Source organism: Muntiacus reevesi, chromosome 1 (assembly GCF_963930625.1).
Source record: "Muntiacus reevesi chromosome 1, mMunRee1.1, whole genome shotgun sequence".
Lineage (NCBI taxonomy): Eukaryota > Metazoa > Chordata > Mammalia > Artiodactyla > Cervidae > Muntiacus > Muntiacus reevesi.
Genome location: NC_089249.1, coordinates 10,557,582 through 10,577,910, shown reverse-complemented (window position 1 = coordinate 10,577,910; position 20,329 = coordinate 10,557,582). Strand labels below are relative to the sequence as shown.

At 40.3% G+C, this 20,329-nt stretch overlaps 2 protein-coding genes across 5 annotated transcripts in view; both read right to left on the bottom strand.

Annotated features, from left to right (window-relative positions):
- Positions 1 to 4,541, bottom strand: part of GAS2L3 (growth arrest specific 2 like 3) — a 34,621-nt gene extending 30,080 nt beyond the window's left edge. The window contains exon 1 of one of the 3 annotated variants that reach the window (XM_065937574.1): positions 4,449 to 4,541. The gene's annotated coding sequence lies outside the window, so the exon portion shown is untranslated. The remainder of the gene's footprint in view (positions 1 to 4,448) is intronic. The other 2 variants (XM_065937567.1, XM_065937583.1) reach the window with 2 other exon arrangements.
- Positions 4,542 to 10,587: 6,046 nt separating this feature from the next.
- The window catches only part of NR1H4 (nuclear receptor subfamily 1 group H member 4), a 48,375-nt gene continuing 38,633 nt past the window's right edge, over positions 10,588 to 20,329 (bottom strand). For both annotated transcript variants that reach the window (XM_065937545.1, XM_065937555.1), the window contains exons 8-9: positions 13,437 to 13,550; positions 10,588 to 11,763 (exon numbers count right to left, since the gene is read on the bottom strand). In XM_065937545.1, coding sequence (XP_065793617.1) covers positions 11,525 to 11,763; positions 13,437 to 13,550 — 353 coding nt within the window. In that variant the 3' untranslated portion in view covers positions 10,588 to 11,524. The remainder of the gene's footprint in view (positions 11,764 to 13,436; positions 13,551 to 20,329) is intronic.

Sequence of the window (20,329 nt, the reverse complement as noted above, 5' to 3'; positions counted from 1 at the left end):
GGAGAAGCAGAGAGGAGTGGAAACAGGGAGAGCAAAGGAAAGTGAGCACGTAGGAGGCGAGACGGAGAGCAGCCTGGAAGGGGAAGAGGAGTGGGCCCACTGCAGCAGTTCAGCGACAAGTGATGGTGACTGAGCAGGGATGCTGACAATGTCTCAACCAGAGAGAAGGGGATGCATCTGACACTTATTTTGGAGTTAAGAATCAAGACTTGATAATGGTTAGAGATGGCGGGTGAAGGCGAAGGATCAGCGAAGAGTGAACTGTCAGGAACGACTCCAGGTTTTCTGGTTTAAGCCACTAGGCAAATAGATGATGGCAGCGTTTAGTGAGATGAGGATGATGGGCATCTGAACAGACTGAAGCAGGTAAGCCAGCAGAGATGGCAAAGGTGCTGTGTTTTGGTCACATTTAATTTGAGAAGCCTTTAAAGACATTCAAGCCAGAATGTCATTTCGGCAGTTGGAAATCTAGACCTAAGAAGAAAGTTTGAGAGGAGACAGAAATTGTCAGCAATCCTTGGGAGATAAAGCCGCTAGAAAGAATGAGACCTTCCTGGAGAAAGAAATGGAGAAAGCAGTGATTAGGGTCTAGAACAAGTCCTGAGAAAATCCAATACTTAGACAGGAGAAAAACAGTCGACAAGAGGGACAGCATCCTCATCTAGATTATTCCAGGTTTACAACTCTTCTGATTTACCTTCTCCCAGGAGCCCTTCCTGATTGGCCTAAATTAATTCTGCTTATATCTGTAGCTCTTCAATTCACCTAGCATTTCTCCCAATTCCTTATTTATACAGTGCTTTATACTATTTCTTCATTATTTCTGTACATTGCTTGACCAAGTTGTGACCCTATGGACTGAATTCTGTCCATGGAATTCTGCAGGCAAGAACTGGAGTTGGTAGCCACTTCCTTCTCCAGGGGATCTCCCAGAGCCCTGGGGATTGAACCTGGGTCTCCTGCACTGTAGGCAGATTCTCTGCCCTGTGAGCCACCAGGAAGCAAGTCTGTTACAAGATTGCTATTGGGAGTAGTGTGAGAGAGGTGTTCAAGCTGAAAGTTTAGGGAAACACTTGTGGTAGAAGATGGATGTGTGAACATCCCTACGAAAAATCAGATAGGTAAAATGTGGTACATTCTTGGAAGCTGACACATAGCAAACAAGTATATAACAGGAAACTTTGGGGGGTATTATTTATTATTTTTCATTTTTATTATGGGACCTGAATTGATAAATAATCTTGCCTCCCATCACACATGTCCAAGGTGAAATATGTGAAGCAGTTACTAGTCAAGGTACCAGCAGGTCAAGTGAGCTACCTGATATAAAAATCACTGGGAAAAAAAAAAAAAAAGACTAAATCTGGTGTACATTTAGCAGAGGATCCAAATGAACAAGACAGAAGAGCTGTGCCAACAGGCAAGGACTCCGGGGTCAATATACTACTCAGGAATTCATACAGCTGTCCTACTGGGTAAGTACATTTCTATTACATCTTTTAAATAAACTCCATTTGCAGTAGACAGGATAATGAACCCCAAAGACGTCTATGTAATAACCCCCAAACCTGTGAATATACTGTTCTCATGACAGTATATTTCATGACAGCAAAATGGACCCTGCTGATTGAGTAAATCAAGGGCCTAAGAAAATGGGAGGTTATCCGGTGAGCCCATTGTAATAACAAAAATCCTTATCAGTGGGAGGCAGAAAGGTCAGAGCCAGAGAAGGGGATGTGAGAAGACAGGTGGAGAGAGATGGTCGCACTGCTGGCCTCAACAGGAAGGAGCCAAGAAATGTTTAAAGAAAAACAACAACTTAAAATCAGTTTGCCTTTATATATGATATGATAGATATATGTATAAATATATATTATGTATAGATATGTAAGTATATATTATGTATAGATATATATATGATAGATATATATATATATGATAGACTAAAAGAATCAATATAAAACGTGAAAGTGAAAAATGAAGTCGCTCAGTCGTGTCTGACCCTTTGCAATCCCATGGACTGTAACCTGCCAGACCCCTCCGCCCATGGGATTCTCCAGGCAAGAATACTGGAGTGGGTTGCCATCTCCTTCCCCAGGGGATCTTCCTGACCCAGGGATCAAACCCAGGTCTCCCACACTGCAGGCAGACTCTTTACCATCTGAGTCACCAGGGAATCCCTAATGGAAAGCATACATATACAATGGAAAACATACATATACAATGGAAAACATACATATATACACTAACATAAAGAAATGTAAAAACAACATTAAATGTCTATGAACAGGAAACCTCTAAAATAACATACAGGACATTCACAGAGTGGACTCATTCGGCACTTGAAAGAATAAGCACTGTGTGTATTGCTGTGAAAAGATGCCCATCGTACATCACACATCCAAAGGCGACCTGCAGGACAGCATTTAATTACGTGACTCTGGCCACAGTGCTTTCTAAACTGTGTGAGGGTAAGAGAAAAAAATTCCTGAACAAAGTCAAGCAGTTTTTTCAACGGGAAAATGAACCTGGGCCATACAAACAACTTTGTGCAAAGAAGCTTAATTCTGGATATATAAATGCAAGAGTAGTGTGATTAAAAAAAGAGGCTGGACATTGGAGTGAGACAGTCTAGACTGAATTCTGGGTGAGCCTCAGTAGCTTAATTTCTTTCTCTGAGCTTCAGTTTCCTCATCTATGACACTGCAGGATTACTAGCAGGCTTAACAATATATAAGTAAAGCATCTAGAACAGGACCTGGTACATGCTAGGTAATAATTCGTTTGAGAAACAGTTCTTGCCGTTGTTGTTCAGTCCCTCAGTCATGTCCATCTCTTTGAGACCGCATGGACTGCAGACAGCCAGGCTTCCCCATCCTTCACTGCCTCCCTAAGTTTGGGCAAACTCATGTCCATTGAGTCAGTGATGCCATCCAACCATCTCATACTGATAAACAGTAATGAGTACTTTATATGTACAAACTTAATCAATGAATGATAAATATTAATACCACTACCTCTGGTACAGTCTTCACCTTTTGCTCCTTTCTGCCCAGCAGCACAGAAATAATGCTAGTTATGTGTCAGGCAATGTACTAAACTAGTTACATGGATTATTTCATTTGATCTTCACAACCATCAAAGCAATAAGGTAGCAACTATTTATTATTAATCTCTGTTTACACAGTAGGAAATATAGACTTAGAAAGATTAAATAACTTGCCTAAGGTCACACACATAGTAAAGTGTGACTTCAGAGCCCCCACACTTAGAAACACATAAAAAGAAACATTACTTATAATTCATTAATGTGGAAATAGCGGACACACCTACCACGCAAAGTCCGTTGGTTTTTAATGAGGTTTTGAAAGAGAAGAGTCAGACAGACACGTATAAGGATCTACACCAGACGACTACTACCAGTTTTCACTTCTTCATTCAAACCCATTCCAATCTCCTCCTAAAGGGAATCTGAGGTGGCGAGAAGGCCAGTTCCTGATTATTTAAGTGCCAACTGAGGAGATCAAACAGCAGTTCACAACATGCTTATCTTCTGAGAGAGTAGGTATTAACACTCTTCACACAAACGAAGCTAAACTGACCGAGACTGGGCCGGGAAAGAAACATCTTTTCACTTAATAAGGACTGACCAACTTCTCTAACAGACGTTCCACGAAGCACTCTAAATCAGTAAGACTCAATCCTGCGGTTCGCAGAGATTAGTTAGGAACCAGGAGCAACTGAATGGCAAGCACAGGCTCCAAAATTTTCCTTCGACTTCCAAGGCAATCTACAAACCTCCCCGCAACGCAGCCCTTCAAAGCGAAACGTGCGGGTGGGAAAAGCAGCGCTCACAGCCTTGAGGTACGTCCCCTCTTTCCGTTCATCTCGGCGACATGAGCCTTGCGTGGACTGGAGGGAACAGAGAACAAACTTTTCCCCCTGCCAGGTGGCAAAATAACTATCTGCAATTTCCCTTCCAAGGTCAGTGACTACATCAGTTCTTCCCAGGGGAGACACCGAGGAATCAAGTGACCCTATATGAGCTAGGTGCTTGGAAACAAAGGTGCCTCTGAAGAGGCTAAATTTCTGACTCTGATCTCTTCCTGGATTCTAAAGCAGAGCGGCAGCGAGTGACTACCTCATCCCCCGCCTAGCACACCTGCCGCCCCAGCACACCTGTGGCCCCCGCACCAAACCTGGGAGGGCAGGAGAAGGCAGGGGCTTGCTTCATCTTGACGGCCCCAGGGACCAATCAGCGCCCGCGACTCCCGCAGCGGACCAATCGCACATCAACTTGAATCCCGCAGCTCGAAGCCCCTACTGAACCAACCCTTCGGGTGGGCTGAGCGCGGGGCCTCTTCCAGTGCCAGCTGAGGCGCCGCAGCCCCAAGAAGGCGAGCAAGAGTTCGCCAGGAAAAGAGAACGGCAAACAAAGAAGTACTCACCCGCACAGGCGCAGGAGGGTCACTTCTCCCTGCTGGGCAACATCGCGCTCAATCTGTGCCGGGCCGGCACGCCCCTGCCCAACCGCCGCCGCGGCTGCCTCGGGCTCAGGGTTCGCCGCGGCCCGTTTCGAAGGAACCAATCGGCGCGGCCTGTTTCGGAGGAGGCGGGGAGGGGGCGTGGCTTGAGGCCCCGCCCCGCCTCCAGGCCTCCGGGAGCACGAGACCTGCGTGGACTGGTCTCCCTCCTCCGCCTGGGGTCACACAAGTCTGGCGGCCAAGTCGCTCTTCTCACAGAAAATGGCTTGGTCACAGGGCACGTCCTTTCGTCTGGCCCCTCAGCGACAACAATTAACCCTATTTGTCCAGATTAGCAGGAGAGGTGAATCAGTCTCTTCTCGAAGCATCCTGGAGTGTTGCTCAGAGTTGCCCCGAGTTTTATCCTGATCTGTTAAGAGCCCCTCCCCATCCTAAATCCAACCGAGATTTCACTGTATTGAGGGCGCTGCTGTTTCCGGATACAAACTGTCGGCCTTGTGAGGGGCGTGGGGAGAGGGAGAGAAACCCTGCAGTTCCAGGCCACAGCTGAAAGCAGAAAGAGGATGTTGGCTGTTCCTTCGGGAAACTCCAGAGGAGGGCGTGGGGGAGGGGAGGGAGAAGGATTTGACCGCAACACAATGAGGGTTGAGGTTAAGTGGAGACTGGTCTTGAATGAAATCAAAGATAGATCTCTGATCACTAAACGGGGCTTGTTAATATGGGGATAAAGTCAGAGCCGAAAGCCTGGAAGCCCGGGCCCTTTCTCTCAGCTTTATTTTGTCAAATTATGTCGCCTGTCTGGGTCTCAGTTTCCCATCTGTAAAGAGTGGAATTGACCAGGAATGATGCTCTTTAGCTGGAGAGGGAAATGGCAAACCCACTCCAGTGTTCTTGCCTGGAGAATCCTGTGGACAGAGGAGCCTGGTGGGCTGCCATCTGTGGGGTCGCAGAGTCGGACACGACTGAAGCGACTTAGCAGCAGCAGCAACAGATGCTCTTTAGCATTTATTCCTTCATTCACTTAACAAAAAAACAATGAAGAGGTACTGTTGCTTGCTGAAAGACTAAAAAGAGAAAAGTCTTTACCTTGAAAGTGCTCAGCAACGTGGTAAAGATTCAATAGAAATCAGAGAATCTGTGAAAGAGGAAACTCCTACAGTGTCCAAGGGTGATGGTCAGAGGTTTGAAAGGACTTGAATTTTGAAGGACAAATAGGGATCTGCCAAAGGAGAAGATAATTAGGAGCGAGGAGTGCTTTCTAGGCAGAGAGAATAAGCTTCCAAGGATGTGAGAGCATCTGGAATGCTCTGGGAATTGTAGTTCTGAATGACAAGTTTAGGGATTTGGAGGTATGGATAAATCAGGCTAGAGGAGTAAGCACAAAGGAAACCTTTGTAGATACTATGGAATTTAGATTCTTTCTTGCAAGCAATTGTGATTGATTTGTGTTTTAGGGGAAAAAATATTTTTGAGGGTATTGGAGACAGGAGTAAGATTGGCAGCAATTCTAAAAATTAAAAGATTATAATTACTTAAACTAGCTCAGAAGGGATAGTGAGAAAGAGATGTCTGGAGATACTTAAGAGGCTGATTTATCTGGACTTAGTATCATATGATAGTGATGCCAATCTAAGGAACACAAAGAAAACAACACTTGGGGAAGAATAATGCATTTTGGTGTGAGGTCGTGTTCACTTTGAAATGTGAGAGGAATGTGCACGTTGAGGTGTTCAGAAGATATGGTTGGAAAATTAGGTCTGAAGCTGGTTAAACTGGTTTGTGCAAGAGACAGAGATTTGAGAAGTTAATTTAACAAACACATTTAAGCGCTTGTTCTGTACCAGACTCCACCCTAAGCAGTGGAGTCCTGCTCTTGCAGAGCTTGCCTTCTGGGCTAGCCCGGTAAAGATGGTCATCAAAACGTTGACATTTAAGTGATCATGGAATCTGATACCCAAGAATGGTTGCTCGTTTTTTACTGGTGTCTTTACCAGAACCCTTTGTTGTCCATGACCGCAGTAGATCCATTTTCACAGGACCTGGTGTTCAGATCAACCTGTGTTTTATAGCAAGGGTCCCCAAATTCTGGAACCTAATGCCTGATTAACTGAGGTAGAACTGATGTAATAATAATTGAAATAAGGTGCATAATAAATGTAATGCACTTGAATCATCCCGAAACCAGCCCCCCCCCCCGGCCCCCCCCACAGACACACACACTCTGGTCCATGTAACTGGTCTTCCATGTAACTGGTCCCTGGTATCAAAAGGTTGGGAACCAGTTTTATAGTGTTTCTATTTAAAACTAAAGGGGAAATTTGTCATACCATTTCATTCAGCCAAATTTCGAGTGGAGTTCTGATTTTACATTGGATTTGTTGAGCCCAAATATAAAAATATGTACACTGCTCTCCAGACCTTAAGAATAAGTAAATTGTGTCACACAGATTTTGTTTGAGGAGTCAATAGGTAACAGTTCTATTTTTTCTTACATGCATGCTATGTACCTAAACATTTGAATACTATTTATTAAAAATTGAAACTGTTATGTGAAGTATGTATACATTCTCTCTCAAATACACTCACACACACCACTTAATATTTCTCTAAGCCATTTGCTGAAATTTTGGCAGCAGGGTATTTCCATGATTGGTTTCTTTTTATTTTCATTGTCTATTTGGTTTGTCTTGGTAATTCCTCTAGCTTATAAAGGACAATGTGGTGAAAAGTGAATCCAGAGTCAGGAAATCTAAGCCCGTCTTCCTCATTGGTTAAAGGTGGGGAATGGGTGAGGAGTTCCCTTCTAGATTCTTTGATTCTTATTGCTTTTCCCTTATGAATAAAAAAAGTCCCCCATGTTGCTCTCTCAACCTCACTTTTACAAGAATTTTCAGTTAGTAACCCACCCCCTAAGTACATTCACCATCTTACCTACCTTGATTTTAACACTGCAATTAGTAATTGAGGGTTTCAACAAGTGAGCTGCAATTTACTTTCATGTGTAGATTTTCTAATTGGTGGTTAGGTTAATAGTAATGTTTTAGGTGTTCTCACTTGAAATTGGCATGGTCGGAACATGCAAAGCAAGCCTTACCAGTTTGCTCCCATCAGATGACAAAGTATTTTATTTAATGGGTCTGACTTTCTCCAGATTGTGATGAAAGCATCATGTTTGGAGATCTAAATTTTTCAAGTTATTACATTAGGAATATCCATTCACCTGACTACACATCTCTACAGAACACAGAAGCGTCACCCATAATCTCATCATCCTTGAATACAGAAATGTGATTTTGGTGTTTTCCACAACCCTGAAAGAATGCTCCTTTATTGCTTAAAGTTTATTGTCATTGTCGGAGATTTTTTTCCTTTGATTGATTTATTAGTTGTTTTGTTCTGCATTTTGTTTTTAATGCTTTGACATTAGCTATCAATCCATGGATTCTGCCTTGTGTGAACTACTGGATGAAATTTGGGGGCTACAGAGATCTTGATTCACTCAGTTAATTAAACTACTCATTCAGCAGATGATCTATTGAGAGCCAACATTAAAAACAAGACTAAGGTCAGTCCTAAAGGGATGTTATTGATTTACATTAACAAATATTATCTGTATGTAATTCAATAATATAAAATTTCATAACAGTTATGATCAATACTAAAATGTTTTATTTATATAGTGAGTCGAATAGCCTCCCCTCCAAAATTCATATCCACGTGGAACCTTAGTTGTTGTTGAGTCACTCAGTCGTGTCTGACTCTTTGTGACCCCATGGACTTCAGCACGCCAGGCTTCCCTGTCCTTCACTATCTCCCAGAGTTTGCTCAAACTCATGTCCATTGAGTCAGTGATGCCATCCAACCATCTCATCCTCTGTCATCCCCTTCTTCTCCTGCTTTCAATCTTTCCCAACATCAGGGTCTTTTCCAATGAGTCAGCTCTTCGCATCAGGTGGCCAAAGTATTGGAGCTTCAGCTTTGGCATCAGTCCTTCCAATAAATATTCAGGGCTGATTTCCTTTAGGATTGACTGGTTTAATCTCTTTGTTGTCCAAGGGATTCTCAAGGGTTTTCTCCAGTGCCACAATTTGAAAGCATCAAATCTTTGGTGGCAAAGTGATGTCTCTGCTTTTTAATATGCTGTCTAGGAACCTCAAAATGTGCCCTTATGTGGAAATAAGATATGTATAGGTGATTCCCTCTTTAGGTTTGTTAATTTGCTGGTTTGGCTCACAGAACTCAGGAAAGCAGTTCACTCCTATTACCAGTGTACTATAAAGGCTACATCTCAGGAACAGTCAAACGAGAGAGACAAAGAGTAAACGGAGGAGGGTGTGGGCTTCCACACTCTCTGGCACATCACCCTCCTGGCACCTCGATGTGTTCACCAGCCCAGAAGCTCTCAAATACTATCATTCAGTGTTTTTTTTTAATTGGAATTTCCGTTATATAGGCATGAATGATTAAATCATTGGCCATTAACAACTGACATCGACCTCAATGTTCCTCTCCTCTCCCCAGAGTTTGAGGAATGGGACTGAATTCTAACCCTCTAATCACGTGATTGGCTCTTCTGGCAACAGTCCTCCACCCTGAAGCATCTAGAGGCCCACCAGAGTCACCTTATTAGCATTAACTCAGGTATGGATGAAAGGATCTTGTTATGAATAATAAAGATCCTCCTATCACTCAGGAAATGCCAAGAGTTTTAGAATTTCTATGTCAAGAACTAGGGACAAAGACCAAATAAGCATTTCTCATTATGTTACAATTCATTTTCCACATGAGAAGCATTATTACTTGCTATCATAAGGTCTTAACAACTTGAATAAATCCAGACCTAAGAGATTAACTTCTATCTCCATCTACAGGACACCCTCAGTTCCAGCTCATTTCCCACCACTTGCTTTCCCCCAGATGCCTTAGGATCTGGAAACACCAAACCGCTTAGTTCCCCAAACTGACCCTTCTCCTTCAGGCATTCAGAAATTTACTTCTCTGTTTTAATTGTTCTTTCCACAACACCCACTTCCCTGGTGAATCTGCAACTTCCCATTTACTCTTCATTCATCAGCTCAATCCCTTTTGATGGTGGTTACTGAGATCTGTGCCAACAAAGGTCCATCTGGTCAAGGCTATGGTTTTTCCACTGGTCATGGATGGATGTGAGAGTTGGACTGTGAAGAAAGCTGAGCACCGAAAAATTGACACTTTTGAACTGTGGTGTTGGAGAAGACTCTTGAGAGTCCCTTGGACCTCAAGGAGATCCAACCAGTCCATCCTAAAGGAAATCAGTCCTGGGTGTTCATTGGAAGGACTGACGCTGAAGCTGAAACTTCAGTACTTTGGCCACCTCATGTGAAGAGTTGATTCATTGGAAAAGACCCTGATGCTGGTAGGGCTTGGGGGCAGGAGGAGAAGGGGACAACAGAGGATGAGATGGCTGGGTGGCATCACCGACTCGATGGACATGAGTTTGAGTAAACTCCGGGAGTTGGTGATGGACAGGGAGGCCTGGCGTGCTGCAATTCATGGGGTCGCAAAGAGTTGGACACGACTGAGCGACTGAACTGAACTGAGATCTTTATTTTGCAGAGGTGAAACTGAGGCTTACAAAGGTACTGCACAACCTCCCGCCCCGCCCCATGTTACTTGTGGTCCTTAAACATCTGTCCACCTCCCCCACCTCCCCTTCTTTTACTCTTGCCACCATGTTCACCTTGAATCCTCCCCTTTGTTACCTCAACCCATGAAGTTCTGACTATTCTTCCAAGCCCAGGGCAAATGTCACCTCCTCCATGAGACCTTCCCAGGTAAGCCCACAGCACTCTCCTCTACTCTTCTTTTAAGCCCCTCCAGGCAGTTACTGGGTCTTAGTCATCTTTATATTTCCCATGGAGATTAGCATAAAGATTTTACTTAGTGGGGACTCAAGTCTTTTTTCTTGTTGAAACAAGTGGAATTCAACTAATGTTAGCCCCAGTTCACTCCTTTTTCTACTGACTAGCCTTTGTTAGAACTTCAGGATTGCCTTAACATTTTAAAATGAAAACTTTGCTGCTAAGCAAGTTCCAATTTGGCTGATTTCAGGAGTAAGGGACATGTAAACAGTTACTTGCAGAAGGTGTTTTATTATATTTACTGAAGGATGGTGGGGAGAAGAATGCAACAATATAACAATGAAGGAAGGAAATGAACTAATTCCTGCTTCAGGGGAAGTATACACAGCTGTGCACCCAGCTGAAGGAGTGTTTTCCAAAAGCAAAACAAACAAATAAATGAAAAACGAGTAATTACATGCACTGAAGCCAGTAGAGAGCACTTTTGTGAGAGAAAAGGGAATGTCCCATCACTGGAGTTATCTGCATACTCTGAATTTGTCAATGCCACCTCAGGACCCTGAGAAGGGAAATAAACTGCCAGAGGGAATATTTTATGTGAGAATCGTTAACTCTTGTGTATGCTATGCTCTGTGAACTTTGAAGAATAAGAAATTATCAAAGGGCTATCACAAATGAATGAATATTCACCAGGACTTCCGGGGATGAGAAAAGCACTATTTATGTTCTAAGAGTTTATCTTTTTGGAAATTACCCCTCAGACTCAATAGGATGCCATTCATCATTTAAAGAAATAAGTTTGTATATTTTTCAAATTTTGTTCCCAAAGAAAAGCCTGTCGCCATTATGTTCGGTTTATTGCCCAAATTGAACACAACTCTTTAATAAAATATATGCAATAAGGTGAAATGAAGAACAAAATGAGAGTTTCCCCTATTTCAACAGATTTACAGTAATGATTAATTTGGCAAACAGGGCATGCCAATTTGAATGAAAAATTCCCTTAAGCTTTGTAAAATACAATGTAGAGACAGTATTTCAACCTAGTCCCATATTTACAATTGTTAGGGTTATATAACTACCACATAAATACAGAGGAAAATTCTGGCATGAAGCCAGGTACAAATGCAAGAAAAGAAAGTTATGTATCAGATTTATATCAGGAAAATGAAGAGCTGGACCCTGCCTCTGCAGTGCTCATCACTGCACATCCCAGATTTCACAGAGAAGTGGCGTAAACTTGTGGTCATTCACTCTCCATGACATAAGCATGTCTGCGTGGTGATGGTTGAATGTCCTCAACTCAGTCAGGCGACCCAGAAGACAGGCAAAATGTTGAGGATTCTCAGGCTGGTGAATCTTACATAACTTTTGTAGCACATCAAGCAGAGGTTCCTGAAGCTTCTCTACTGCCTCTCTGTCCTTGATGTATTGTCTGTCTGTTTTTCAAGTTCAAAATAAAAGGATAAAGAAGGTGGAAAAGTAAAAATCTGGCATAATTACAGCAAGGTTAACTTTCTTTGAACTGTAACTTACAAATACTGTACACTTAAAACGGGCAGTGTTCACATTGATGAATTTTTACACACATGTATTTTACACTCCTGTAATCACAACTAGATCAAGCTATAAAGCCTTTACTGCCCCCCAGAGGCCTGCCTAAGTTCTCCTTCCAGTCAATGTGTTCAGGAAAGACTGACAGTACTCCTCCGGTTTTAAACTGTGTGCTCTGTTAGTTGTGCTTAGTCATTTTGACTCTGCATTTTGTAATAGAATGTTGCCTGGAGCCTGAAATACACAGAATAACCCATTCTCAAGGCTCTGACCTTTAAAGGTAGGACACTTTTCCATTCATTTAGAGATAAAATGTTGCAGAGCAGAGAATAATATTTGTCTTGTTGGAGGTTTATAGGAACATTACAACCAGACCTACCTGGACAGCTGCGAGAACAAAGGGTTCCAGAACCGAGAGGTTTGCGCGACCACCCACACCCCCTCCAATTTTATTATCAAAGAAGCCTGAATTCAAACCTGGGTGAGATGGTTCTCTGCAACACTAGTCCACCATCCTAGTCTGCTGGCTTTCCAGATAAAGTTGCTATTCCTTGTCCTAACAACTCATCTCTTGATTTTTCAGACCACCATGTGGGAAGCAGTACAAGCTTGGACTTGGTAACAAATGCACCCAAAAGGTAACCCCAAGAATAGACATAAGTGTCATTTGTGGTGAGTATATTCTGCGGAGTAGAATTTCTGGGTCATTCTTTCTAAAATTATAATTTCTCATAGTAAAACAAAGCAACAACTATTAATAGCTTCTGCCACAGTATCATATATTAAAATGGTTTAAGGCTAACACTGTAATTAAGCTTTCGAAATCAGGAACATGACATTACTTATTCCCAAATAACTAATCAAAAAATATAGACAAATTTTATGTACAGGGATTCATTTCAAAATTGTTTAAAACAACAGCAATGATAAATCTGGAAACATCTTGAATATCCAAACATGGTAACAACTGAGTAAATGATTATACATCATACAACATGATGTACATATTGCAACAAACTTCTACCAGTATGATTTTTAATGACATGGAGAAAGTATAAAGACAGTATATTCTTTATTATGTTAAAAAAAAGTATATAGTTTCATTTATGTCCTGCTCAAATTTCAACCCTTTAGATAAGCCTTCCCTGACTATTGATTATAACAGCATTTTGCTGCCACTTTCTTTCCTTATACGACATCTTAATTTTTTTGTAGTATTATCACTCCCTGAAAATTCTTTTTGTTTGTTTCTTTATTCATTGTCTTTCTCACTCTGCCTGCCTATTTCTTTGCTGCTATATCACACAATGTCTGGAAACATGTTGAGTGTATAAACGTGTTCAAAATGCAATTATTAAATGAATGAGCATGATGTTCAGAAAAACACTGAGAAGAACTACACTGAAATGTTAACAATGGTTCAATTTGAGTGATGGAATTATAGGCCATTTTACTTTCTCTTCATGTTTTTTATCCAAGATTTTCCTTAATATTCATACTATCCTTGAGAGGAAAACCGAAAAATGGAATAAAAATAAATACATAACATTGAAATTACCTGGAGAGAGGATAACAATTGCTGTAAGCAGAGCATACTCTTCTTGAGTCATTTTCAATTCTGCAACACTTTTATAAAAGCTAAACATAGGCGTTATATATTCATCAGAGATACCTATGGGGGAAAGTTGAAAAATTGCAGAGGCATAATAAAATTTTTGAATGACTGAAAAGTGTAAAACTACAAACACATTATACACACACAGACAATATTTATACCCATATGTATACATTTAAATCGGAGAAGGAGGTAATGGCAACCCACTCCAGTGTTCTTGCCTGGAGAATCCCAGGGATGGGGGAGCCTGGTGGGCTGCCGTCTGTGGGGTGGCACGAGTCGGACACGACTGAAGCGACTTAGCAGCAGCAGCAGCATACATTTAAATAATGATTATATAAAATATATAAATATCCCAGTTAAAGGTGAGGCACTGCAAAAAAGACCAGTTAACAAAATCCTTAAAATATAAACTAATCAATCTTTGATCTTGACTGTGCCTTTGTTTTAGTCACAACTGTGTGACAATAAATGATAATATTCTTGAATTATCAAAAGAATCTCTGAACTTCACCATGTTCTAGATGGGGCTTAGTTAATTTTTTAAATATCACTATCTATAATCAAGACATAGACAGCATCTTAACCAACAAAAAATTATTGTTCTTTAGTCCAGAAGTATAAACTCTACTTAATACATTAGCTAGAGTTCTTAACAGAGTTCTGATCTCTCTCTGAAGTACGAAACTGTTTATCCACTGCCTACCAGGCAATGGTACTTAGCTTTTCTCTTCAAACTCAGCAGGTCTAAAATCAAAGACACCATGTACAGAACTAAATTCCCCATCCCTCCAAATCCACTTCTTTCCTGATGTTCCCATTCTTAGTGACTGGTGTCCTCACCCACCCAACTGTCTCCACCTGGTAACCAAGATTCAGCCTCCCTCCAACTCAGTCCAGCACTGAGTCCTCTGAATTTGACCAGCTAACTCTCACTGGCTCCTGGTTGACCTAGTTTAAGTTTTTAACTGTTTTCATCTGGATTACTCCACCTGCCTCCTCACTGGTCTTCCCGTCTTCAGTGTGGTCCCTTTCAATCCATCCCAGAATCACCCTTCTAAAATTCAAACCACCTCGTGTCTCCCCGGTTCTTTCAAACCTTCAAAAACCTCTCCATGGTTTTGGCATAAATGCCTTCCTTTTTACACAGGAAACTCTAGGCCCTGACCCCTGCCTTTCCCACCACCGACTACTCACCCAAATGATAACAACAGGAGTGAACATTTGAGTACTCCCTATGTACTAGGTGCAGTTCTAAGCACTTCTTGCACTGGGACTCATTTAATCTTTCTAACACCCCATAAGATGGGCACAGAGAGGTTACATAACTTGACCAAAGACACACGGCTGGTGAAAAGTGGAACCAGGATTCAAACCAAAGCTAGGAGGCCCCAGAATCCTGGCTCTTAGTTGTGATTAAGGGGTACCATCTTTCTATCACACAACCGTTACTCCAGCTGTGTTCAGGCCCTTGGAGTTCCCTAGACAAGTCTTATTGCTCAGTTTTGTACATGTTACTTTCTCTGCTTGCAATATCCTCCTCCTTTATAACTTACTCCTCTTCATAATTTAGGATTCCTTTGTGCCACTTCCTCCAGTTATTCAAGAGCTATTAGTTTGGCGCCTGTTCTGTGCTTGGCCCCACTCCAGAAAAGCTTTGATTAGGGAATTGTGCAAGAAAGAAAAAAAAAGAAAGGTTGTGTTGTGACTTATGGATGAATTAAGATGAGACTGAGTTTCCCAGAATTGGTTTACAATAGACAACTCTATTCCATCCCAAACTAGACCTAAAGCCTTAGAGCTTAGGTTGACACATACCAAAGTAAAATTGGATTCTAAATGCTAAAAGAGTCTGATTATCATCTAATAGTACATTTCACAAGATCAGAAAGTCTGAATCCTCATCTTTAGATGAATCTGAAGAATCTTCTCAAACAGAATCCCTGGCCTTTCTCTCTTTTAATCAAAACAGCACTTTTCTCCCCTTCAATGCTTAATCGACCCCAGTGGGCTCTCTTAACAATAGTGTCTTTGTTGAACGACTTGGGGATGACATTATGTGGAAGATTGCCCTCTATCCAGCTGTTACAGATTGAAGTGAATGCCCATGATCAGGCTGGATACAACTTAAAATTCAGATGGCTGGAGTATGTAGGCTGGAACTACTAGTCCTGGTTGCCAACAGACATAGTAGTTAAAGAGGTAGTAAGTCTGAGCCTAAAAGCTGACCTATGACTTGATCTTGGGCACATTACTTAAATTCTTTCAGCCGCAGTTTCCTCATCTGTGAAATGTGAATTGTAACAATAGTATTGTATGAGACAAAATATGTAGAGTTCTTAACACCATGGCTAGCCTTTAGTCACTTTACTTGAAAGTAATTGTTAGGTACTTAGTATAGTCAAATGGCAACCCACTCCAGTATTCTTGCCTGGAAAACCCCATGGATGAAAGAGCCTGGTAGGCTACAGTCCATGAGGTCGCAAAGAGTCAGACACAACTGAGCAACTTCACTTTCACTTTCTTTTTCACTTAGTATAGTCAAAGTGAAAATGTTAGTTGTTCAGTTGTGTCTGACTCCTTGCAGCCCCATGGACTGAGCCACCAGCTCAGATGGAGCATCCTGCCTGGCTCATGGTAAACTCTCAGTAAATGTTAAACTCTCATAAATGTTAGAGCAAATAATCATAATAAGAACTATTATTGTCATTATTCAGGAAATTGGGTCAATACATTCATTCCATCTTAATGTTTGATTAAGCTCATGTACATTTGTATTTACAAAGCTGTATTTTTGCTTTTTGTTTTGTTTTGGCATTCTGCAGTTTGCTAGAGGTGAATACAAACTGGTTGATCAGTGATTTGCCTCAGTACTTTTCTAGGTATGAAAGCTAAGCTAAGATCTGTATTTGTTAATAAGGCCACTCTTTTTCACTTTTGAGAAATGGCAGTCTTCTATATTTGAGTTCTACACTCATCAGTTGTGGTTAGCTAAAATAATTCACAACTGTCATTATTTTAAATAATACATAAAGGTTTGGAGATAAGGTTGGTGGTGGTTTAGTCGCTAAGTCATGTCCGACTCTTGTGATCCCATGGACTATAGCCTGCCAGGCTCCTTGGTCCATGGGATTCTCCAGGCAAGAATACTGAGTGGATTGCCATTTCCTTTTCCAGGAGATTTTCCCAACCCAGGGACTGAACCGCCATCTCCTGCACTGTAGGCAGATTCTTTACCAACTGAGCTACCAAGGAAGCAGGCAATTGATTTGAAAATATTTATGAAATCATCTTTGACTACCTAATTTCTTATTTTGTTTTCCTAAATTCCTTTCACCTACCAAAGATGATACCATTAGCTATCTAATTGCAACTGGTAATTTTGGGGGAAAAAAACAGGTTAAAATGTTTATTAAAAATGTTCATCTTGTAAATGTTCATTTTAAAGACCAACAGTGAACATAGGAAAAATGTAGAAAATAAATAATAAGAGTTTAAAAAATTATTTTCCTACAGGATAGATAAATATAAAGTTGCTTTTGGAATTAGAGTGGATAATCAGAATTAATCATGCCAGCATAAACAAAAAGAGATGCTTTAAGTTTTATGAGCCAGCAATTTCTAACATAAGCAACATAACAAGAGCATCATCCTGAAGGGGCAGTCTTTTCCTGTTTTCCTGCTTCCTCCTCCTCCAGAAACTTGTTCTAAGTCCAATTAGTTGATTTTTGGTCACAAGAGGGGGCTATTTTCTAATTTAATCACAAAGCCTACTATGAAAATGTTAGTTGGGAAAAAAAACATCACTGTTTCTGCTTCTTTGTTTTTTGTTTCCTTAAAAAAGTCTGTGATTGATAAATTAATTTTCCAGTGATAAATATTCTCTGAGAGAATAACCATGTGATAGAATTAACGCTATGCTCTTTAAAGTTACTTTAAATGTAAATGTCTTTATTTCCCAATTAACTTCCTAGTTTTAATTGGGGGCAAAAATAAAGCAGAGGTATGTGTGTGTGTATCAAACACAAATGCACATATACAAGGCATCCTCATTTGGCTAGGACACCCTACTCATATTTCAAGGTCAAGTTCAAATTTTGCTTTTTCTGTGGAGCTTTTCCTGTCATGTTGAAGCAGAATTAGTTGTTCCCTCCTCTATGTTCAATTCTACTGCACCTCTCACAATTCATATCTCTTCCTCCCATTAGAGTGTGAAATACCATCTATATTTTATAAGAACAGGAGTCAACTGCTCTGTCCCCAGTGCTTGCCACACTGCCTGACCAATAAAGATGGTTCTTATTCATATCTGTGTCCTTAGTAACTAGCATCTACTGGAGACACAGTAGGAGATTAATAAATGCTTGTTAAATTACACAATACTATGTTTTGTTTGTTCCTAGCAATGAAGGTTACATAGCTGTGAGATGTACTAGGAGAAAGGAGGCCATTCAGACAATGGAAATATTCCTGTGGTGCTGAGATTGGACCTTGGCCTCTGTTTCAGCTGCTACCCTCCACTCAGTGAGTCATTTTTGCCATACTGTTGGCCTTGATTAAAATATTTAAGATGTTTAATACTTTCCAGTAGTCTGAGTGGCTAAAATTTATCTTAGGATAATGGTGCTTAGGAGTTGCCAGGGTTTGGACTGTCAAATTTCAGATCCATCTCAACCAAATTCACCAATTTTTGTGCACTTTGTCTGTGCCAGGCACTGTGTTAGTGCCGGGAACAGTGCTCAAGAAGTTCACAGATTGATGGAGGAGACAAATGCATAAATAAATACATAATGTCCCAAACTGGACAAGTAAAACAGGCTTGGGGATTAGTGCTGAGGGACAATGGAAATATTGACACTCGTGTTACTTTAATACCATCTCTTATTTTGAAGGGGTTTCTTCCCTATAATTTTACCCCCAAATTTGTCCCATGCCAAAGTTATCATGTGACCACTTTGAAGAGCAACATGAGAAGTTGTAAGATTTCTAAAGTTTAAGAATTAAAACTTTCTTATAAATATTCTGTCGTTTGTCTCTGTACATTTCCAACCTTTCTTTCAAAGACAGTCTATGAACTGACAGTTTAAATCTGCTTCATTAGAGAATTTAGCTTTTATAACAATTTTCATTTTGTGTGAGTTACCAAAGTTAAAGCAGCAAAATCATATATATTTAAAAAGTAGAAAAAATATACTATGTATGGTATGCTTTACTATGCTACAACAACTTCATCACTCTAGTAAGCATCTCTTTTTCCTCTGACCTCATTGTCTCCACTCATTCTATTATTTGCTTAAATGCAATTTCAGATTGATAGCTGCTGCTTGTGCCTTCTTACTCAGCCAAAGGGGAAGAACCATGTCTTACTGGGTCTTTATATTCCCCACCAGCTAGTAGCTGGGCAAATGTTAGGTCTTAGCAAGTGGCAGGTACAATGTATAGAAACAGTGCTGGGCTTTGAGTAGAACACCTGTGTTCATCTCCTGATAGTCTACTGGTTAACTGTATGACCTTGGGCAGGTCACCCAGCCCATGTAAGCCTATTTCCCTGATTATAAAATAGGAACATAGCCCTCAACTTTAGAGGTCATTGGAAATACTAAGAAGATAATGCTTGTAAAAGCAAACCATTGCAAAATCACAAGGTATATTGTCATCTTGATAAACACTTACTGAATTGAATATTTCACTTATGTCTATTGCAGGTAATCAAAAAGGGCCAAAACTCATTGTAGTTTTCAGAGGTTATTTCTATTTGAAGTGAACATAACAGAACAAGTTGTTAAATCTGTGAGAAGTTATTGCTAATTTCCCTAATGTAAAAATGTAAACTAATTAGTGTCAGCCAGCCCTTTTCAGTTCTATCATATTTTATGGTATCATATGATTATTCCTATTGTTATTAAAAATTCCAGGTTATAAATGAATTTTACATAATACCACATTAGGAGTAAAAAACTGATGCACTAGAATTATGAAAAAACAACTCAGCCACAGGTTGTGTCAGAAATATATTCTGAAGCCTCAATTAACATAAATAAACACTGTAATCCTCACTAAGTAAATGTATCTCAGCAGACAGTATCTTGGTGAATGTAATGGGATTTAATAATAGCAAACAAAAGAGTATGAATTTGAAGAACAGAAAAAGAAATTTCACACTGTATTCTTTAAACAGCTCTGTAGGTTTAAACAGGGTAACTTTGAAATGTTATGTTATTCTGAATTAAATATACAATAGAAATAAGAATGTGTTACATTTGCATAAAAATAAAGTTATTCTGAAAGGTCATCTTGCAAGATCAGATTTTTATATGGTGTGGGGAAAAGGCAATGTTCTGAAAATCCACTGGGGGAAGCAAATTCATAAATATTAATAAATGGAAGCATCACTATAGATTAAAAATATGAAGCAGCACATGAATTTGGATGGTTTTCATTGTCACAATATGTGGCTGATGTTTGGGTAAAGTATCTTATGAGCCGGAGGCATGCATATTTCTTTATACAGACTGTTCTAGAAAACTTCATTCTTGAACTTTTCTGAAATTTGCAGTATTACAAGTTCTGTAACTTATGTTATCAAGTAAGGTTTTTTCTTTTTGATCACTAGATATTTTTAGTCTGCAAGACCCTCATGTTTACTCACCTAGTTATTCACTGGTTTCTTTATAGAGATCTGCTACTTGTCTTAATTCCTCCAAGCCTTTCTTCACAATAAAGATCTTTCCATAGTACTTTTATGGTCATATCGTATCTGTTCAGGATACTACCAAGAACCCCAATTACATAAGAACTAAAGCTACTTTTGTGGCATTCAACATCCTTAATAATCT